Source organism: Mycteria americana, chromosome 9, assembly GCF_035582795.1.
Source record: "Mycteria americana isolate JAX WOST 10 ecotype Jacksonville Zoo and Gardens chromosome 9, USCA_MyAme_1.0, whole genome shotgun sequence".
NCBI classification, from domain to species: Eukaryota; Metazoa; Chordata; class Aves; order Ciconiiformes; family Ciconiidae; genus Mycteria; species Mycteria americana.
This window is the reverse complement of record NC_134373.1, coordinates 1657455-1679830: the sequence shown is the minus strand read 5'-3', so window position 1 is coordinate 1679830 and position 22376 is coordinate 1657455. Positions and strand designations below refer to the sequence as shown.

The following is a 22376-nucleotide window of genomic DNA, read 5'->3' as shown; positions in this document are numbered from 1 at the left end:
AAAGCAGCGGCTTTTTGCTCAGACCCTGCAAGGCCTGGCTGTTTCTCTGTGGCATTTTCACGACCACCTTGCCTTTCTGCTTGCTCCCAGCCCGCTGCAGCTCTGCCCACCCTCACACGGGCTGTTTTCTCCCTCAGGCTTGCGGCAACCTGACGAAAGCCCCCGGGAGCCGCGCTGCAGGGAAAAACAGGAGAGGAAGATCACATAAAACCCTCTCTGCAGCTTTTAGCGGTGGGAAACAGCTTTCTAGCCTAAGTAAAGCAAAACTGTCCGCTATACCAGCTTTCACACACTTGGTATCCCTTCTGCGGAGGTGCAGGTGGCGGCCGTGAGGCTGCTCCAGGCAGTGCAGAAAGTACCGTAAATTATCAGCCCCATTTTTGCCCGTCGCTGGAAGAAGGAGCCCCCAGGCCCCTTCGCCGGCGGCCCGAGCTCTGCCGGGCTAAGGGCTTCGGCTCGGGGCGCTGAGGGCCGCCGCCGGGAGAGCGGGCCCGGGCCGGGCCGGGCCGCCCCAGCCTCCCTCCCGCCGAGCTGCCGCCGCAGGGCGGGTCTGAAGGAGGAATGGCTCCGGCGTCGCTCCGCGCTGCAGGAGCGGAGGCGAACCGCCCTCCTCCCGCCGGGGAAAACCACCTTAACGCGGAGGCAGGAAGCCGCCGGGCCGGCAGGCACCAATCAGGCCGGCCCGGGGAGGGAGGGCGGCGGCGGCGGCCGGGGGACGCTGCCGGCGGCGGGGGAGGCCGAGCCGGCCCGGCGGTGCGAGGGGCAGATGGCGGAGGGCGGCCCCCCCGGCGGCGGGGACCCGCCCGCCGCCTCAGGCGGGCAGGCAGGTAACGTGGGGGAGCGGCGCTGCCGGGTGGGCCCGCCGCCGCCCCGGGGGCTCCTTTCGGGCTCGCCTTGTGCCGGGAGGGGAGGGGAGGGAACGGGACAGCCCCCCCGCACCCCACCCCGCCGCCCCGGGCGGCCTCGGCCCAGGGCTCAGCCCGGCTCCCCCCCTCTCTCTCCAGCGCAGGTCGTAACCTGAAGGAATGGCTGCGGGAGCAGTTTTGCGACCACCCCATCGAGCACTGCGAGGACACCCGGCTGCACGACGCGGCCTACGTGGGGGACCTGCCCACCCTCAAGAGCTTGCTGCAGGAGGAGAGCTTCCAAAGGTGAGGGGGGCTTCTCCCACCCCGCCCCGCCCTGCCCGCACCCTCACGCTGGCCTCGGAGGCCCTCAGGGGGACGAGGGTGCGAGGTCCCGCTTAAACGATTTTGGGTGAATGGCTTCCTGGGGCTGCTCACCCTACAGCCATCTCCCCGCAGCCTGCTCCTTTTGGAGACCCCGTCCCGCTCTGTTTCTTACAGGAGAGGTGTCAGGTTGGGAGGATGCTCCGCTCGCCCCTGAAACCATCCCCCGTGGTCTCCCAGGAGGCAAATCTCAAGCCCGTTCGCAAGCGTGCGGCGGCCGCGCACGAGCTCTTTTCAGATCAGGGTGGAAATGTAATACCATGAAAATAGGAGCCTACGTGTAATGAGAAAAACATACAGAAGGGATTACAATCGAATATAAACCTGAAACACCCTATGTTACAAAATCTGCCCAGTGCTAAGTCTGTGACCGTGGGGATAGTTAATTAATTTTCCTGCACCATGGAGAAAACTGCTTAGAGTGCAAAATGTCTCCCAGCCTCAAAAAAAGTGTCCTTTCAGCAAAAATGAGAATGAGCGAGCCCCTCTTTCTGCCACCTGGGCAGCTGGGGCTCTCAGGTCCCTCGGTCTGAGATTTTTGCCTTGGTTTTGTCCCCTGCTGTGTGGGAACCCTGTGGCAGCAGGGCCAGGCGTCCTTCCTTGCAGGAAAAAGCAAAGTTTGGTGGGAGGAGGAGGGCTGGACCCGCAGCACCGTCACACAGGTGGTGAAGTGGACAGAGAAGTGACTTCTTTGAATTTGGGGGTAGGTATGGGATGGAGATCCCCAAAGCTCCGAGGTTAAAGGGAGCACTTTTATCATAAGACTTGACAGCTGAGGGCTTGCTGTGGGGCTCATGCTACTCCTCTTCCTAAAACATGGTTGAAAAAAAAATTGTAGCATTGTTCTCCTAGCAAACTTTGTAAATGCACTGTATAAAAACTGCTTTGTCCTGTACCAGTTACGTGGGCCTGCATGGAGTGAGCTAGAAGAGCAAATCTACTGCCGCGCTGGTTAAAGAGCACTTTCGCCAGCCTACGTTGGCCTAAATAAATCCCTTCCTCTCTGCGTGTTCCTGCTAAAACGGTACCCGCAGTGATTCGCAGAGAATTTGGGAGTGAGGTCTGGTTGTTTATGAGATTTGTAGGGCTAACCTGGGATCTGGATGAGCATGACAACTAATACCGGTGATTTCAGAGGGGATCTAAGCAGGCACCAGCCAGAGCCATCTCTTCTATAAATTGGAAAAGGCTCTTATGCCAGTACAGCCATCCAACAAGGATGCTAATGGCCTACTTACGCTGTTCAGTGCAGGATGGCCGCACCTCCCAAGCTTGCTCCTTGCTGGCAGGGCTGAGTTTCCCTGGATTTGTGTTCGTGTCATCCCATGGTGCCTGGCTGAGCGTGGATGTTGCCAGCGGTGCAATATGGATGGATGCCTGTATTTCCATACGTTGCTCCCCTCCTCCCGTGTCCTCTTGCTGTTTCCCTGCTGCTTTGACAACCTGCCCCTTTTGGAGCAGCTTGAATTAAATGGTTGTGGTCCCCAGCTTGGTCACTTCTGATTTGGACATCTCCCTGTAAAAAGGGAGTATTTTATTTTTTTTATTGGTAATTTTGGCTGAGTTTTGAGGCAGGGTTTGTCCCTCACTGTGCATATGTGCAGCTCCTGACACAGCAGAGCTACGATAAAGCCTGTCTTCCAGGTACTACTCTGATACATCCCATAGTCTCTGGCTACCTCTGTGCAGTGTCTAGTCAGGTTATTGTCAGGAGCTTTTCAGGGCTGCTATAAAGTGCCAAAAATGGGGAGGAAAACTTCTAGGGAGCTGGTTGGGCTCTCCCGGGATCCTCCTCCGGGGCTGGGGGAGGCGGGGTGGTGCAGGGCGGCAGGAGGGCTTCTCTGATCCAACGTTTCTCCCCTCTGATGCCAGCCGGATCAACGAGAAGTCGGTGTGGTGCTGTGGCTGGCTGCCCTGCACACCGCTGCGCATCGCCGCCACTGCCGGCCACGGCCCCTGCGTCGACTTCCTCCTCCGCAAAGGGGCTGAGATCGACTTGGTGGACGTGAAGGGGCAGACCGCCCTCTACGTGGCCGTGGTCAACGGGCACCTCGAGTGTGCCAAGATCCTCCTGGAAGCTGGGGCTGACCCCAATGGCAGCCGGCACCACCGCAGCACCCCTGTCTACCACGCGGCACGCGTGGGCCGGGCAGACATCCTCCGGGAGCTGATCAGGTGAGAGCTCGGGTCCAGGCTGGAGATGGTCCTGGTGGGGAGATGGGTGGCTCTACCTCCCTCTCTTCTTCCCTTGGGATCTTTCCCCCATGGGGCTCGGAGCATCCATTCCCTCCTTGCATGCCCAGTGCCTCCATGGGCCTGGTGAAACTGGCCAAGAGATGGACAGGAGAGAGGGTGGAGAGGTTCCCAAAGGGACATCCTTGTCTTCCCCATCCCTTGGCCCTGGCAACAGGTCTGTGCCCTGCTGTGTGACTCCCATGACTGTTCTCCTAAGACAAAGCCCGAGAGAGAAGTCTCCGTTTCTGAGCCCATCATCCACTATTCAGTCAGAGCCAAATCTGGCAAGGTATCTTGCCCCCACCTCCATCTTGACTGCCAGCTTCATGCCCCTGCCTGAATTTATGAGTGAGGTGGGTCCTCCAGCGAACCAAAAATTGTTTGGAAACACATGTCTCCTTTGTGTAGCTCTGCTGCTCTGACCGTTTTCTGTCATTGGAAGGAGAGGTGCTTGTCGCTGGCACTGGCTGTTCTTGGCTGCCTGGCATTTGCCCATCTCTAGGACACCCTCCGTGGCATCTGATTCAGTCTCCCCTTGCTGGATACCTGATGCACAGCTCCATCAAAGGGGTGGCATCTCTGGGACAGGGAGTGACAGCCATCACTATGAGGTGATGAACAGTAACCTTAGCTGGGTGGTGGGTGCCTGGTGACCTCCCATCCCTCAGGAAACTTCCTCTGCAGCACCAGCCGTGAGTGGGCTCAAGGTCTAGCAGTAGGCTGTGCAAACTTTCTTCCTCTGTGGCGTGCCGTGATACTTCCTTTCTTCTAAATTGGAAGCTTTTTGTATAAGGGACCATGCTGAGCAACTGTATGGGCCATTGACACCAAATAATAAGGGATCATAAGGGGAAAATGTAGGTTGTGGAAAGAAATAGTAAAAGAGAAGAAAGTTTGTTTGGATTCACACAGAAACACTCTCCAAGGAATCCCTTCAATGACCGCAAATGCTAGAAAATAACAATGAAAAGGATTTTAATAGAAAAATTTCAAAATACTTGGGGATTTTCTCCTTTCCTTTTTGCTTGTGGGGAAGTTAATTTTCATGCAAGTGCAGCTTTAAGGAAGCTGGCAAATAGAAAGAAGGGGACACAGTTGCCCCTCCTTGCTCCTTTCTCAGCAACCTGAGAGAAGGATGTCCCCATCGCCACGTGCTTGTTGGTACAGGGTTCAGCTCACATGCTGCATTCCCGAGAATCTCCCCTGATAAATCCGCTAAGGCAGGGTGAAATGTAGCAAATGGTATTTCAGCAGCACATGGAGAGCTGATGCATTGATTTATATGTCTACTCCTTGGGGTACCTTGCCAGCAATATTAAAAGCAAGATTTTGGAAAACTTTCAGGATTAAAAATTAACTGGAGTTTGTCCAATATCTTTTTATTAGACAATGTCTCTCCCAAGGCTGCTAAGCTAATACCAAATTGTCAGATTGCCCAAAATTTCAAATATCTCGGAGTACGGATTTCACAGATCTGTTCAGAGTTGCTTACTTTAAAATGCAGTCTTATGTTACAAAGCTCACTCAGAGATTTTTAAAATGTTGATTTAAAGGATTTGGCAGGGGGAATGCGATGAGGAGGACACGTTTACTGAGATATAAGGAAACATTTCAGCATATTCAGCTTGAGAGCGCCTCAGTGTCCTGAAAAGAAAGCCCAACCCAGTTCAGGCTTGCCACAGGTGTCTAAACATCACCTGGTTCTTTTTTTTTTTTAATCATATGGTAGCACCATCAGGATTCCTGAATCCTACCACAATTGCTGAACCAGCTAACCAAGCAGTAGGTGAAATTGTATCCATTAATAGTAAATACACTGTGGTGGGTTGACCCTGGCTGGACGCCAGGTGCCCACCAAAGCTGCTCCTCATTCCCCTCCTATCATTCCCCTCCTCAGCTGAACAGGGGAGAGGAAATAGAACGAAAGGCTCGTGGGTCGAGATAAGGACAGTTTAATACAAGCAAAAGCAAAGGCCACGCACGGAAGCAAAGGGAAAACAAAAGATTTATTCTCTACTTCCCATCAGCAGGCGATGTCCAGCCACTTCGCGGGAAGCAGGGCTTCAGTATGCGTAGCGGTTGCTCCGGAAGACAAATGTCACAAATAACGAATGCCCCCCCTTCCTCCTCCTTTCCCTCAGCTTTTATTGCTGAGCGGACGTCATGCGGTATGGAATATCCCTTTGGTCAGTTTGGTCAGCTGTCCTGGCTGTGTCCCCTCCCAAGATCTTGCCCACCCCCAGCCTACTGGTGAGGGGGGGAGATGTTGGAGAGACAGCCTTGATGCTGTGCGAGCAGTGCTCAGCAGTGGCCAGAACCCTGGTGTGTTATCAACACCTTTCCAGCTACCAATCGAAAGCACAGTGCTATGAGGGCTGCTGTGGGGAAAATTAACTCCATCTCAGACGGACCCAATACAACCTCCACCCCTTATTCTATACCATTTGCGTCATGCTCAGGTCCCACATAATTTAACACACACATATATAGATATCTTCTAACCATTCCATTGTATTTAATTCTCATTACGAAAATTCCTTCTTACCAACACTTACAGCTTAAACTACATATACCCAACATACAGATTTACACATTCTCATTAACTACTGTCCCCTGTCCTTTAACAGATAGATATTACTCTCCTGTTCCATGGACTTCCTCCGCTCCTCCAGATGTTCACAAACAGGCTATGACTTGGGGCCCCATCTGTCAAGATGGGTGTTCAGGACAGGAGAAACAGTGTGTTCGATTGTTGGGCACCAACACCAGCTTGGTTTGAGTCATCGTTGCACTCGTCTGGTTCCTTGCGAAACTCACTCTTTGTCGGTTCAGGTCGGTTCAGGTCATTCCTGCTAGATTACTTCCTACACCATAGGACTCACATCACAGATTATTTTTTCCCCAAGGTTAAATCTTCTTGAGGCAGATACTGGCTCTTCTCGTCCTTCTGCATTACTCACCAAGTACACCCAGGTCTTTGAGCAAAGACAACCCCACGAATGGATTTACCTTTTCCCATGGGAGGAGCAATCCACACCGCCTTCCCCAGCCACTTCCCTGTGTGCACTACGGGGACCTTATCTCCTCCCACAGTATGTAGGGGTTTTCTTTGGGGAGGACCAGAACGCTTAGCAGATCCTCTGGTGTTAACTAGCCAAGTGGCTTCTGCTAAATTTGTATCCCAGTGCTTCCATGCCCCATTGCCCAATGCTTTCAGCATAGTCTTTAACAGTCCGTTATATCTCTCAGTCTTTCCAGCGGCTTGTGGGTGATAGGGGATGTGATACACCCACTCAATGCTGAGTTTCTTTGCCTAGGAGTTTATGAGGTTATTTTGGAAATGAGTCCCATTGTCTGATCCAATTCTTTCTGGGGTACCATGTCGCCACAAAATTTGCCTTTCAAGGCCTAAGATGGTGTTTCAGGCAGTGGCATGGTTTACAGGGTATGTTTCTAGCCAACCAGTACTTGCTCCCACCATGGTGAGTATGTAGTGCTTGCCTTGGCGTGCTCGTGGCAGTGGTTCAATTTGCCAGGCCTTGCCATATCGAAAACCCGGCCACTTCCCTCTGTTCCAGGGAGATTTTACTTGTGTGGCTCGCTTGATTGCAGCACATGCTTCACATTCATGAGTGACCTGTGTGATGGCCTCCATGGTCAGGTCCACCTCTCGATCACTCACGAGCCCATCTGTATGTTGCATCTCTCCCTAGATGTCCCGATGTTTTGTGGGCCCATCGAGCTACAAATAGCTCACCCTTACGCTCCCAGTCCACGTCCACCTGAGCTACTTCAATTTTAGCAGCCTTGTCTACCTGTTCATTGTTTCGATGTTCTTCAGTGACGTGGCTTTTGGGCATGTGAGCATCTACATGACATACCTTTAGAGCCATGTTTTCTACCCAGGCAGCGATGTGCCTTTTGAGCATCTACATGACGTACCTGTAGAGCCATGTTTTCTACCCTGCCACAATACAGCAGCCCAGACGGGTTTGCCCCTGCGCTGCCAATTGGTCTTCTTCCACTGCTGTAGCCACCCCCATAGGGCATTAGCCACCATCCAGGAGTCAGTATAGAGGTAGAGTACTGGCCACTTTTCTCGTTCAGCGATCTCTAGGGCTAGTTGGATGGCTTTCACTTCTGCAAACTGACTTGACTGACCTTCTCCTTCAGTGGCCTCAACGACTTGTTGCACAGCAGCTTTCCACTTGCAACGGTTTCCTACCACACGACAGGATCCATCAGTAAACAAAACATAACGCCTTTTATCTTCTGATAACTCATTATATGGTGGTGCTTCTTGGGCACGAGCCACCTCCTCAGGCAGTGCTCCAAAATCTCTGCCATCTGGCCCGTCCACGATCTCTTCCAGGATTCCTGCGTGGTTGGGTTTCCCCAGTCGAGCTCATTGCGTGATCAATGCTACCCACTTGCTCCATGTAGCGCTGGGTGCGTGATGTGTAGAGGGAATGTTTCCTTTGAACACCCCGTGTAGCACGGGCAGTTGCGGTGCCAAGAGGAGATAACGCTTCTGTGCCAACAACTTCTGAAGCGGCTCGAACCCCCGCATATGCTGCTAGTATCTCTTTTTCAGTCGGAGTGTAGTGCGCTTCTGATCCTAAATACTCCCGCCTCCAAAACCCTAATGGTCAACCTTGGGTTTCTCCTGATGTTTTCTGCCAGAGGCTCCAGGTGAGACCATGCTCCCCAGCTGCAGTGCAGAGTACATTTTGCACAGCTGGTCCTGTCCGGACAGGCCCAAGAGCTACCGCACAAGCTATTTCCTGTTTGATATGCTCAAAGGCTTGTTGTTGCTCAAGGCCCCACTCAAAATAGTTCTTCTTTCGGGTTACTCGATAGAGAGGGTTCACAAGCTGACTATAAACTGGAATATGCATTCTCTAGAACCCCGCAAGGCCTAGGAAAGCTTATGTTTGCTTCTTGTTAGCTGGTGGAGACATAGTTGCTATCTTGTTGACCACATCCATAGACACATGATGGTGTCCATCCTGCCATTTTATTCCCAAGAACTGAATCTCCCGTGCAGCTCCCTTGACCTTGCTTTTCTTTATGGCAAAAGCAGCTTTCAGAAGAATCTGAATTACTCTTTTTCTCTTCTCAAACACTTCTTCTGCCTTGTTTCCCCACACGATGATGTCATTGATGTATTGTAGATGTTTAGGGGCATCACCCTTTTCCAGTGCAGTTTGAATTAGTCCATGACAAATGGTGGGACTGTGCTTCCACCCCTGGGGCAATCGATTCCAGGTGTATTGGACACCCCTCCACGTGAAAGCAAACTGTGGCCTGTACTCTGCTGCCAAAGGAATTGAGAAAAATGCATTGGCAATGTCAGTTGTAGCATACCACTTGGCTGCCTTCGACTCCAGTTCATACTGGAGCTCTAACGTGTCTGGTACAGCAGCACTCAGTGGTGGCATCACTTCGTTCAGGCCACAATAGTCTACTGTTAACCTTCACCCTCTGTCAGGCTTTTGCAGTGGCCATATGGGACTATTAAAAGGTGAGTGAGTCTTGCTGATGACTCCTTGGCTGTCCAGCTGATGAATCAGCTCATGGGTGGGAGCCAGGAGGTCTCAGTTTGTGTGGTATTGCTGCCGGTGCACCGTCCTGGTAGCAATTGGCATCTGCTGTTCTTCAACTCACAGCAATCCCACAACGAAGGGATCTTCTGAGAGGCCAGGCAGGGTAGATAACTGTTTGATCTTCTCTGTGTTCACAGTGGCTACGCCAAAAGCCCATCGGTACCCCTTTGGGTCCTTGCAGTATCCTCTCCTGAAGTAGTCTATGCCAAGGATACAAGGGGCCTCTGGGCCCATCACAACGGGGTGCTTTTGCCACTTGTCCCCTGTTAAGCTCATCTCAGCCTCCAATACAGACAACTCTTGGCATGGCCCTGTCGCTCCAGAGATCCAGGTGGGTTCTGTGCCCCTGTACCCTGATGGCACCAGCGTACACTGTGCACCAGTGTCTACCAAAGCCTTATACTCCTGTGGGTCTGGTGTGCCAGGCCATCGAATCCACACGGTCCAGTATACCCAGTCATCCCTTTCCTCCTCCTGGCTGAAGGCAGGGACCCTCTATTCCTGTTCCTCGTCAGAGTATTCACTGTCTGACCCTTGCAGTGCCAGACCAGAAGTCCCCTCACCAGGATCAAGGGAGGTGACTTCAGTTCTATGTCCGGGAGATCGCTGGTTGCCACCTTGTGTCTCTACAGCAACTAAGCTGTCAGGCTTCTTGGGTGGCCCCTTCTTAACAGCTGTCCTCCCTCTCAGTTCACGTACACGGGCTTCCAGCTTAAAGGTGGGCTCCCCATCCCACTTCCTCACGTCCTCCCCCTGGTCATGCAGGAAGAACCAGAGTGCACCACGCGGCATGCGCCTGGGGCTCCCTTTCCGCTGACCAGGGCAGGACAGGACTGATTTCTTGGGGTGCCCCTGACAGCCAAGGCGCTGGCCTGTAGGGATGAGGAGGTACAGAGATTTTCTTCCAAGTTTTGGAGCCAAGAAGACCCTCTTTCCACAGTTGGTGTATCCATATCCGGGCAATACATCACTGCCAAGCTGTTTGAATATGACGCTGGGGCACTTTGAATCACCTTCCTTCCCATGGCTTGTGTGCGCAGGACATCCTCTGGATCTTTGGAGACCTCATCATCATCTAGATCCCTGTAGATGACTTCCAGCACTGCTAATTCTCTCAGGTACTGGATGCCTTCATCTGTGGTAGTCACTTTCCTGGGGAGTTCACAAGATCTTCTTTGAATGGATATCTTGCCCTCACACTTGAGAGAAACCGTCTCCAGAGACTGCAAATTGCTGCCTTTTTTTCCAATTCCTCTCTCAATTCCCCAGTTTTTAGCAAGGGATCCCAGCTGTTGGGCTTCCTTACCTTCCAGTTGCTGACTGTGGGCCCCATTATCCCAGCATCGGAGCAGTCAGGCAGCAATCCACTCACGTGGCAGGCAGCTGTAATCTTTCTGCACGTCTCGAAGTTCTGATGAGGTCAGGGATCGGGTAGTTTCTGCTTCGTGCTTGAATTCTCTCACTCCTCCCTCCAATCTCTTTGTTGAAGGACCGGCTTCTTGATCAAACCTTTCCTCTTCTTCCTCCTCCCTTACTAATCGACGATACGGACCCGTTGATCTCCTTGCCCACTGTTTCTTTTTCACTACTGGGGCAATTACTGTAGTTGTTGTTGTTTGGGTCCCTATCTCAACCATGGTGTCCTCAGATGCAGTTTGGGTCCCTGGCCCAACCACAGTCCTCTGAGACTACTGAACTGTGGCTCAACAGGCACAGGCCAGCCCCCAGTACATTACTAGAAGCTGCTGGTTTTCATTGGGGTAGGCAAGATACCTTTCTATCAGTGGCACGTCAGTTTGCCAGGGTTGCTTGCTTGTTCAGGTGTAAAGTCCCAGGCTATGGGAGGTGATAACCGTCCTAGGAATCTGCCCAAATCCTTCCACACACCCTGCCACCCAGGGACCACCCGCCTCTGGGTACATTTCACTATCGCTTCACCCAAAAGTTGTCTTCTCTTACACCAGGACGAGACCAGATTCCACAAAACCCGTAATATGCCATCAGGATTAATTAGTGGTATCAAACAGCTCACGTCAGGGCGAACAAAGACCTTGGGAGGGGAGCCTGCATAATAAAACCATCCACATCAATCCCAGGTAGGGAGAGGGAGATGTATTCCCTCATCTTCTCCACAAGATAGCTCCCCCAGCACAGCAAGGCCTTTAATGCCAGGGCAAAGCACATCATAGCCATTATTTGTATTAACATGTTCCCAAGCTCGGCAAAATAGAGAGAGAAGCAGTGCAGCCAGCAAACTCCGTGACTTGCACAGGAGCTTGCCACTAAGTAACTACTGTAGCTATAGTACGCTTAATACAAAACTGCCCTTGTCTCGGGCCCTACGTTGGGTGCCAAAAAGGACTGTGGTGGGTTGACCCTGGCTGGACGCCAGTGCCCACCAAAGCTGCTCTATCACTCCCCTCCTCAGCTGAACAGGGGAGAGGAAATAGAGCGAAAGGCTCGTGGGTCGAGATAAGGACAGTTTAATACAAGCAAAAGAAAGGCCGCGCGCGGAAGCAAAGGGAAAACAAAAGATTTATTCTCTACTTCCCATCAGCAGGCGATGTCCAGCCACTTCGCGGGAAGCAGGGCTTCAGTATGCGTAGCGGTTGCTCCGGAAGACAAATGTCATAAATAACGAATGCCCCCCCTTCCTCCTCCTTTCCCTCAGCTTTTATTGCTGAGCGGACGTCATGCGGTATGGAATATCCCTTTGGTCAGTTTGGTCAGCTGTCCTGGCTGTGTCCCCTCCCAAGATCTTGCCCACCCCCAGCCTACTGGTGAGGGGGGGAGATGTTGGAGAGACAGCCTTGATGCTGTGCGAGCAGTGCTCAGCAGTGGCCAGAACCCTGGTGTGTTATCAACACCTTTCCAGCTACCAGTCGAAAGCACAGTGCTATGAGGGCTGCTATGGGGAAAATTAACTCCATCTCAGCCGGACCCAATACATACACACATAGCTATGGAATGGCGATCCATTTTATAAGACAGCTGGCGAAAATATGTATGGTTATATTGCCAGGGTATAGATTACTTTCCTAGCAGCTTGCGATGTGATCATGCTGCGATGGGATCGGACTATTGCATTATACTTGGAGTGTGACTGAGGGCTGACCCCAGCGTATTAAGGACAAGAGGGTCCTTTTGCCACACTAAAAACAGTGAAAAAGAGATCTGACAAATCATCCTGATGCCTCAGGCGCATGCCTAACTGTGATAAAAGCAGAATTTTGTGTTTTGCTTTGAATTGGGGGTTTCCACTGAGAATTTTGATGACAATAATGAAAAAAAAACCAAAAACGACTGAAATGAAGGGGTACCTGCTGTCTGGTCAGGAGCACGGCCGTAGGAGGCAGTGGCCATACAACAGCCCTGCGAAAGTCCCACAGCAGCACAGATTACTCTATCCAAATGCTCATGTAGTCTGATTTTAAGAGGTTTATCTCCAGGGAATATGTGCGATTGCCTGTGGAGAGCAGACCCCTTTTCTTATTTAGCCCTCTGTGTTCCAACATAGGTGAAGTGATGCAGATTCAGCAAAGTGCTGTGGAAGTTCCCAAAAGATGGGAATGTCCCCTTAGTGTGCAGTGATCCCTGGGCCAGCTGCCTGGCCTGGGAAGCGAAGCTTGGTCCCGTGGAGGGTGCAAGGACCAGCTCACGATCAGCAGTGTTGTTACTGCCTAGCTCCGTCCTTTTTCTGCATTTCTCCACCCCACGGGTCTCCTGAGATCTCAGCCAAGATGTTCATGCTTGGGAGATCTTGTGCGTTGGGGTAAAAATACACTGCATGCCATTTGCAGCTCTTCGACAAGTTTCCTCGGCTCTTGTTCTGTGTGCGCTTAATTTAAGTGAGACTATTCTCATCCTCAGAGCTGAAGCATTTGGTTGAGTATTTGCTGGATAGAGACCAGGCCCTACTGGGTTCAGCGAGAGCTGTGCTTGCCTTGAGGCAGAATTTGTCCCCAGGTGGTTTCCTTATTTGTTTTATTAATGGCAGAAAGGAATAGAATGCTATCTAGGAAGATAGAAAAATCTAGTTCTCTGAATGCTCAGTGTGCAATTGTGGGAGGGGGACTTGTGGGTGAAGGAACCTTTTATCCCTCTGTGGGGAGAAGGGACAAGGCTTTGCTTGATCTGCAATGCTGCAGTTAAAACCAGCTACTCCTCAGGGGATTGCGTTGTCTTCCTCCATGTTCCCGTCCAAGCTGCATGTGAAGTAGATGGAGTTAGTGTCCCCACTGCTTGGGTGTTACCCAACCTGGGGGAAATAAGTGCTTCTTTCTGCCGTCTCTTCTTTCTGCAGCATTGCCATTTTTCAAATTCCGTGCTTTTCCAGAGAGTAACAGTTGGCCTTTTTGCTCCCATTTACTTGGCTGCATTCTTCACTTCCTCCAAAAAAATGAAAAGAACCAAAGCCAATAAGCCTTGTTTTCTGCTCGCTCACAACTTGGTGCCATCTGTACTTCCCCAAAAGAAGTATGCTGCGGGAGCTGCTTCTGTTTGGTGATGATGCTGATGTCCACTGAGCAAGGCTTTAGCCGGCTCGCATGCCTTCTCTACGCCACAGCAAGCCTGGGCCCGCTTTGCTCTGGCCGCAGGACCTATGGAGCAGTTGGGACACCATGGCACCGTGCAGCGAAGACGTGAGGTACAGGTTTCTCTGTGGGGTAGAGCGAGGCAGGAGCCAGTTGCAAAAGGCTCGAGAGGTTTGCTGCTGCAGCTCATTGAGGTCTCCCCTTCAGCGCCTGGAGTGCTGGCCAGTGAACTGTAATCTCTCGTGCGGTATCTAGTACAGTGTATAACCTGTGAATGGAGCTGCGCAGGATGGATGGGGAGAGCGGAAGGTCTGATGGAATTATTTTGTGTTTTTCCAGTTTCCTACGTGCTGAGAGTTGACGGGTACATCCCTTCAGCTGAGCTCAATACTAGGGAAAAGGCTTCTTTTTGACTCCCTGATGGGATTTCTGATGGGATTTCAACCACCGCAGCTCCTTCGGGAGCAGGATTTTGTCATATACATTTCGCCGTTGAGCACAGATTTCTGTTTCCATTTCCCTGCTGTCTTTGACAGTCAGATCGATTGCCTGTATTGCTTTTTGGCCTGTTTTATCCTGGTGGGGAAGTTATTTCACTGCATATCTTCAACTGAGTCATTTGGAAACATCCCCGCTCCCCAGCTGGCGGCTCACTAGCATCCAACATTACGTGGTGCTGGCTCAGGGCTGAGCTGTCCCTTGTGCCAAGGCCATGCTTGGCACATCCTTCAGGAGGGCAAGGAAAGCTGTTCCTCAGCTGCTCTCTCCCAAACCTGGGCTGTTGCGGGCAGAGAAACAGCTTTGCTTCTTGAAGATCAGGCTGTGCTGGATACGGCGTCCCCACTCGGAAGCCCAGCCAGGCCCCTCTCAGGGTAGGTATGGGCAGTTCTTGGGTGGTGGGCCCCAGAGGTACCAAAGACAGGCAGGGTGCTCACGCTCCGGGTGTCCTTCAGCCTCATCCCCTGCCATTTTGTCACCCTGGACTACAGTCGTGGTGCTGTTGCCCTTGTTTCCAAACCTCTGCTCTTCTCTCCCCCCCACCCAGGTACGGCGCAGACGTGGACGTGAATCACCACCTCGCTTCCCGGGTCCCCAGCCTCTCCCTGCGGCCCCTCACCACGCTGGTGGTCTGCCCACTGTACATCAGCGCTGCCTACCACAACCTCCAGTGCTTCCGGCTGCTGCTCCAGGCAGGAGCCAACCCGGATTTTAACTGCTGCGGGCCCATCAACATCCAAGGCTTCTCCCGGGGCTCCCCGGTGTGTGTGATGGACGCTGTCCTGCGGCATGGCTGTGAAGCGGCATTCGTCCACCTCTTGATTGACTTTGGAGCCAATCTGAACCTGGTGAAAGTGGAGGCCTTGGGAGTTGAATCCACGGGAAGGGTCAAAGTCAACCCTGAGGCTCTGCAAGTGTTCAAAGAAGCAAGGGGTGAGTGGCTTTGACGTACTGAAGTGGTGCTGGTTTTATCTAGCTCTGGGCTCAGGAGAACTCTGAGTTTATTTGGTAAGGAGCTGTTAGGTGGTAGGGTGGGTGTTACAATCCCCTTTTGGGTCTGTTTGTTCAAGTGCCTTCAGCCAAGTGCAAAAAGATTAAACAGGTTAAAAGGTCGTGTAAACAGGTTAACTTAAAAGTGTAAAGCAATTCTAACACACAAAAAAGATAACGGGGGTTTAACAAGCTGTTAAGCTAAGCGTTAACGACTTCACCACCCCTGATATGGCTCCCAAAGAGCTGTTGCTGGCCAGGCAGGCATCAGGCAGGAGAGAACTGTGGGGCTGGCCTCTGCGGCTCCCTGGCACCGATCCTCAGTGTTCCCGAGCTGCTGCCTGCCTCCGGCTCTGTCAACACTGATGACTCAACCCAATGGCTTCCCCGTAAGCCTCCAGCTAGACTCCTTGTTTTTCTCCTGTTGCATTTTGTACGTTCACATGGTGTTTTCCCTCTTGAGTCCTTCAGCTACCAATGATGCCTATCTCAGCAGCCCAACCTCTGTCTGTAACTTTACCTTTTTTTATCTTTCTCCCAGCTCTTTTCCATTGCCTAACCATGTCCTCAGCAGCCTGAGGCAAGGTTTAGGCAGTGGGGTCCTATCAGAACCGGGCTTTGGGTCTCAAACCACAGGCAGGTTATAGCATATCCAGTGAGACCCAGTTTTCCAAAGCCGTGCAGATGTGCTCTCACTGTTCTTGAGTGACCCTGTGCTCTGCAGGGGGGCCCAGGGAGGGACCGAAGAGGTAGTTGTATCTGGACAGGCTGCTTGGGAAGTAAAGTCACAAATGATGGTAGCAACTGGCAGGAGGGAGCTCAGATGGTGGTGGAAAAAGGTGGGAAAAAGCTGGCTTTTTGAATTTAGCACCCTCTGGGAAGCAAATGAGTTACAAAAGAAGTAAACCAGAGCCTCAGACCTGAACATGCCTAAATTTACCTGCTATTTCTTTCTTTTTATAACAAAAGCAACATCAATACAGTGCGCACCCTTGCTCCAGCAAGGGCAGCACCTCATAAAACCACCAGGCTCAGCTGGTGAAGGCCAGGGCTTTGCACCAGGGTCGGAAGTGGGGTTTCCCTCTCGAACTCCAGAGAAATTTGAAAGGGATTCAGGATGTGGGATACAACCCCCAGCCCCCACCCTGAAGTTGTTCAGCTTTGCACGTGCCTGGTTTTTAAACCTGCCTGGACTTTTGCTGAGAAGAGGCGCACATAAGCTGGAGCAGGTGGTTTCCATTAAGCCTGGGTTTAGGAGGCAAATGGGACTCCTCAGGTAGAGCATGCAGGATAATGGAGTGGTGCCTTGGAGGTCCAGTTCCTGAATCGACATGGACCATCCTCTTGTCCCTGTGCTGGAAGAGCTCTCCATGAGCTCAAAAGAAGCCCTCAAAAGGAAGCTGGGATAAGGCCTGAGCTGGCTGTCAATGCTGTTGTTTCCCAAGGGGTGGTTTAGAGCACAAATAAAGTCCACATAATTTTAAAATGATCCGAATAGTATAAAGCCTCTCACAGCCTCCCCTGGTGTGGATTTGGCAGTGATCTCTTGAACCCTCTGATGCAGGGACTGGCTCCATGGTCACAACCCCATGTGGTCTCCAGCTTGCCCTTCCAAACTGCCCATGTGGCAGCGGTCGTTGCTCCAAGTCTTTGGCCAAAAGGTTTGGCCTCCTCACAGGGAGGATTTGTGCATGCTCAGCTCTCCTGCGCTGCCTTCGCGTTGCTGTGCAGGACATGGCCTCGGTGTTTGGAAGGGGTAAAGGGCTCCTCAGCTGTCAGCCAGAGCTCACCACAATTTACACGCTGTTATCCCTCTCTCTTCCTCTCTCTGTCCCTCAATAGTTTTTCTCTGCTTTCTTTATTGCAGGCCGCACCCGGAGCCTCTTGTCTCTCTGCCGCATAGCTGTACGAAGAATACTTGGCAAATCTCGTCTGGATCTGATCCACATCCTTCCAATCCCAGACCCCATTAAACAATTTTTACTTCACGAACACAGTTAAAGGGCAACTGGCTGCTTTCCAGGACAGTTTGATTTGGTAAATGAGTGCGCTGATAAAGCCAGGTGCCAATCCTAACCCTTCCCCCACAGTGAAATACTGCGTTGCTCATGGAGTGCACATAATTCCCTGCCCCTGTGATTTTCCCCTCCAAAGTTAGGGTGCAGTGATTTTGTGTGTCTATTCTTAAGCTACCGGTTATCTAACTGGTGATCTCTTGTTTGCAACTGGTTGGGTGATGAGGCCAATAAGCGTGTGTGGCTGTTACATGAGCAAATACAATATATCCTGTAGCTGTTAGCATATGTCTGTTTGTTATGACTCTACCTCTGTTACTGCTCTGTGTTACACACAACTTGGGTCTCAGTGGCACTTTGGCGTGAGGAAAGTGTCCGTACTTAAGCCTTTCCTCTTCCTATAGCATACAAGGGAGTCTCTCCTTGCCTCGTAAGGGTTTTACAACAGCACTGTTCTCTTTCTGCCGTCAGTACCTGGCCTTTCTCTTCCCTATGGAGTTTGTGATTGCTGCTGTAAAAGTGGGTGTATTTTATTCTGTCCTCTTCTGGTGTGAAATGCATCAAGTTTCCTGTCCAGTGCCGTGTGTTACTTGGAGAATTGTATCCGTGTCTCTGCGTGCTGCAAGGTAGCTGCTGACTTGGCTTTCTTCGTGTAGAGGCCCCATCGCACAGATGGGAGAGTAGCAGAATATGTAATCCTATCCTGTCTGAGTCGTTTCTACAGAGCACCAGATCTGCTGTGGCAGCTTGGCTCTCTCTCCAGCACTGTAATGGACAAGGCAGGGCTGGCCGGTCCTCCTCCCGACTGCCTGGGACTGGGTCAAGTCTTGTGACCACTGCCGTAGCACAAATGAGAAAATGTGGAGAGAAGAGGAAAGGGTAGTTTCACCTCTGGAAACTGATAGCTACACAGCCTGTTGTGGGGATGTGATCCCCATGGTTCAGTCGCCACTGCAGTGGTGGTGGGACAAGGACTGTGATACTCAGGTGAAGCCAGCACGTGAACCTGAAAGATTTTTAGGGTACTTTTTGGAAAAGCAATGGCTAAATCAATCTGTTCACTGTAAAATGGTTTGGAATATTTGAGAGTGACCAGGAGCAACAGTGGAGGGGTTGCTAAATTAAACTGTTGTGTTGCTGTGCTGGATGGTAGTTGTGAATATATCTGTGTGATTATGGAGAAAAAGACACCAAAATGATCTCTAAACTGCCTGCTTGCAATATTGCAGTGATTATGATGTTATCGAAGGCCCAGTAAAGTAGCTGACAATGCACAGCACACAGAAATAGAAGTTCCTACCTACCTTTTACTCCATATCCCACTGTGGCAGTATGACCAGAGAAAACCCTCCCAGATCCACTTAACAGGTCTTTTTGTTTGCATGCTGCTTCTACCAGCATTGTGGAAAAGGGAGAAGAAAGGACTTTTTGTCTTTTCTTGACGAATTAGGAGGTTATATGCTTCTAAGTGCAGCGTTGCATCCAGCAGCCTGGGCTCCTTTGATTTCCAGTGCCTCTACATTGCTGTTTACCTTTATGTCACAAGCTCACAGAAGAGCGTCATTCTGCAGTGAGTCGACAGCTTTTCATCGGGATCTCAGGGTCAGCCAGCTCCTTAAAGGTAGCGACGTAGTCATTGTGTAGGAAACATTGTCAAAATAGCAACTTTAGAAGGACAGAGATGATGGTCCCTCAGGATCTTGGGTAAAAACTCAGGTGATAATTGGTACTTGCTTTTACTTTACTGATTAAAGTTCTTTCTAGTCCCTGTGTTACAAGTTGATTTTTTGGACAATTTTTCTTTGCCAGATGTTCTTCCCATGCTCATGCAGTTGGCAAGGGTATTTTTCCAGATGTGATCCTAAAGATGTTGGGGATTTATTTATTGTATGGTATTAGTGCCTAGGGACCTGTTGTTGAGAGCTGAGTTAAGCATGGGATGGCAAGGACAGTAAGACAGCCCCTCCTGGGAATGGGATCTAGCTCTGGTCGCTCTTCTCCGTGACCCGCTGCAGTAACAGGGAAGTGGGGTTGTTTAAGCTACCTTGCATTTCGGATTCGAATGCCTTTGGCCGACAGCCCTGGTTACCCTGCCTCTACAGGAGCAGATCCTCAAGGCTGCCCCATGGACTTGCCTCATAGGTCTTGACACTAGTTACTCAATGTTCTTTTTCTAGAGGCAGAAATGAATGCGAAATCACGGTTCAGTTTCTGGTCCTCCCACTATGGGATGCGTTTAGGGTGGAGTTCGATAAGCAACGATGGACTTTCTTGTATGTTTTATTATCTGCTGAAGAACATGTGCCTTTCCAAGATGCTTTCAGAGAAGGAGGAAGGGCAGGAAAAACACAGTCCCGTATTGTTTCCTGTTATTTCAGTTCCATGGCCAGGCCTGGAAGGTCCAGCTGGCCCCTTACGTTGCTCTGCTCACTGATTTTAGGATAAGGTGGCAAAATTTGCACTGCTGGGAACAAGCTGAAGTGTGGTGGTTACGCTCAGTGCTCAGATACCAAAGCAAAGGATACTTTCAAAACCCTCATCAGGTGAGATATAATGGCAAGGATATGTAGCTGTAGGCATGCTTTCAAGGTGAGAAGGCAGCAGTTCTGCACTTTCTCCTGTTCGGGCTTGCAGATGGTTTAGGTTTTCACCATGCTGGAGGCCAGGGCAGCCCATGAGCATGTTGCCTGAGAGTTGTGTGCTTGCTTTATAGAAGTGTTAACATGCCTGAAAGATGCAAACAGGTTGTAAAGCCTCTTGTCACCTTGCTGGTGGAACCATAATGTTTTGCAGGAGCACAGGCCAAACGTACTCTCTAGCTCCAGTGTAGAGGCAGAAAATGAGGGAGGTTGTCTTGAGAAAATGCCATGGCAACAGCTTCTTTGGGTCGACTTTCTCCCCCTTGATTTTTGCTTGTTCAGACAGTTTTGCAAACCGGTCACACATTAGTGCCTTTTGGGAGAAGGTAGTCGGGTGGATGTGGAAGGCATATGCTCCTCTGGGGAGAGCTGGCTCCACCTGGAATGAGCTACGGTGAAATGCCATGGTGTGGATGATGGAGGGTGGCCCAAAGAAATTCGGAGGATTTAGTTGTTATGGGCATGATTAACACAGTGCCTGATGTGACTCGAGTATCTAGTTAAAGCTAAGCCTCTGCAGATGACCTGTTACAATTTTCATTATAGCTGCCTTCAGTAATTGATTAGTTGACCGTTGTGCCCTTGACTGACACTGTCCTACAACATGCGTGTGGATAGCCAGCCAGTGGCTCCCTGACCGCTCTAGCCACTGCGCTCCCTCCCAGAACTGTAACTCCCATGTGCGTGAAATTGAGAAGAGCACCCTCTTCCCATGCACAGAGTCAGTACCTGGTACTGGTAGGATTCCTTTGTAGGTCCCACTGGTGGGGGTGAGGACTTTGACCTCTGTTAGTTTACCATTCTTTATTTATAATCTGAGATATGACATCATGGTGCTCCAACAGTGTGCTGAACTTGTACGTATGGGTAGTTCTTTTGACTTCAAGCTTGAAGGACTACATGGGTCTTCAGATCCAACCGATGTGGAGTCCAAAGGATTCCCCTGACCATGGATATCTCCAGCCTCTGATCCACAGGTCAAAGGATGGTTCTGCCAACCCAATAGCAAACAAGCTTGAAGTTCATCAATCACCTGGACATTTGCAGAATCAAAGCTTTGAAGTGCAGGAGACATTTTGCTGGGACGACCCATCCAACTCCCATCTTAACTGAGGGACTGTGCTTCCTGCAAAGGTCTCAGTGTTAAACCTGGATGGTCTTTCTTTTGGCTTGAGGGCCTGAAGGGAGTCCAACTCAGGGGGACAACTCACATAATATTAAGCTGTGAGTGCAAAGAGTACTGTTAGAGTTAAGTCCCTAGGGACATTGGTGGCTGAGGCTACCTAAACCCAGCTTTGCGTAAGTGAATTGGTTTAATATGCAGGCCTAGAAGATCTGGAATTTTAATTGTAGAGAGATAATAATGAATCTCAAAATAGATTCATGATATTCATAGACCTTGGTGTCCTGTCCTGTAGGGCCGAAAGCTGTATCCTCTGGCTGTCCCTGTCCTTTTAACCCAAGAAACAACAGTCTTCCAGTATGAAATCTGAGTAATATGTGCATATTATATATCTTCACACTATATAAACAGCATTTATTTTTGCCTTAACTCGGACTTCACCATTTCCTCCTATGTAGCAAAGCATTCTCTTTTGTAAAGATATTTTTTTCCACGTTGTCCACGGGGCATGCTCAGATAACATGAATAACAAATGCGCATCGTGAAGTCATGGGTGGGAAATCAAACGTTTCTGCAGTGTACATCCCCTATATTGAAGAATGCCTATTATATTTGTGTGTAATATATAAAGTGTGCATTGTGTGGCCTTGCTGTAAGCTTGGGTGGGATAGGATAACAAGATTTGGAAAATGGTTAAAGACCAGAACAGATCTGGAATACGCAAAGCAGATCCAAAGCAGTCTTTTTCATGTGGGCTTTCTTCTTGTGTTTGTTGCTGTAGGGGATTTCCAGAGCACAAAATGCTGGTACCCAAATATAATTTCCTGCTCTTGGGGAATTTTGCAAAAGGCAGAGGAACAGCATCTGTTGGGTTGAAGTTGGTTTTTTTTTTCCCATCCCCAAAGTCAAGTAAAGCACTTTTTACACCACAACCAGCCTTTGAAGTACAGCACCTCTTTAGCCCTTCCTGTTCCAGCAAAGAAAGCATTGTAAGAACCTGCCCAGGACAGAGTCCAGCTTCAATTAGAGCTAATCAGTGGTCTGTTGATTTTGCCCAGCATACAATGATTGTGCGCAGCAGCAAGATCAGATCTGAGAGCAGGTAGGAGGTATCTGTGGTGGGCCTGGATCCACGTGTAGCTGAATAAAGATGTTCCAGTGCAAGAGCATGGCTGTCTGCCTAATTATTTACCTCGCCATGGGAAGGGGGAGTACTGCTCTATGCAGCGAAGAGCAGGGACTGGATTTGCAAAAGCGTGAATCCTGCTGGCCTCGGAGGCTGTCGCTGACTCCTCTGCACGTTTTGTAGCCACTGGAGGGGGCCGGAGAACCGTGCTGCCTGCAAGGGGCTTACAGGCAAGCAGGCAGGGCCTGGGCAGTGGTTTCCTGCACCGTTGCCAACTCCTGCCTTGCCACCCCTGGACAATTTTCAGGGGGGACATGGCAGCCAAATCAGAATGTAAACCGATGTGAATGTGCAGAGGAGCCCCACCTCTGGAGCCTCTG

The 22376-nt window shown here is 50.7% G+C and overlaps 1 protein-coding gene across 4 annotated transcripts; it reads left to right on the top strand.

Moving 5' to 3' along the window:
• The first annotated feature begins 541 nt into the window (after positions 1-541).
• ASB1 (ankyrin repeat and SOCS box containing 1) lies at positions 542-22023 on the top strand. 4 transcript variants are annotated; one of them, XM_075511664.1, is made up of 6 exons: positions 542-827; positions 1005-1151; positions 3102-3404; positions 14651-15036; positions 16961-17130; positions 21652-22023. In XM_075511664.1, the coding sequence occupies exons 1-5, from the start codon at positions 562-564 to the stop codon at positions 17092-17094; spliced, it is 1236 nt and encodes a 411-aa protein (XP_075367779.1). In that variant the 5' UTR covers positions 542-561; the 3' UTR covers positions 17095-17130; positions 21652-22023. The 4 variants fall into 4 exon arrangements, with proteins under 4 accessions (XP_075367779.1, XP_075367778.1, XP_075367781.1 ...); XM_075511663.1 differs by lacking the exon at positions 21652-22023 and having other exon boundaries at positions 16961-17396; XM_075511665.1 differs by lacking the exon at positions 21652-22023 and having other exon boundaries at positions 648-827; positions 1010-1151; positions 16961-17396.
• Positions 22024-22376: the final 353 nt, after the last annotated feature.

What these genes read in the sequence shown, in the direction of transcription:
- ASB1 (XM_075511664.1), top strand. Translation starts at nt 562, where the DNA reads ATGGCTCCGGCGTCGCTCCGCGCTGCAGGAGCGGAGGCGAACCGCCCT. An exon ending in ATCCTCCGGGAGCTGATCAG is followed by an intron (nt 3,405 to 14,650) that starts GTGAGAGCTCGG and finishes CCCCCCACCCAG; the next exon opens with GTACGGCGCAGACGTGGACG. An exon ending in AGTGTTCAAAGAAGCAAGGG is followed by an intron (nt 15,037 to 16,960) that starts GTGAGTGGCTTT and finishes TCTTTATTGCAG; the next exon opens with GCCGCACCCGGAGCCTCTTG.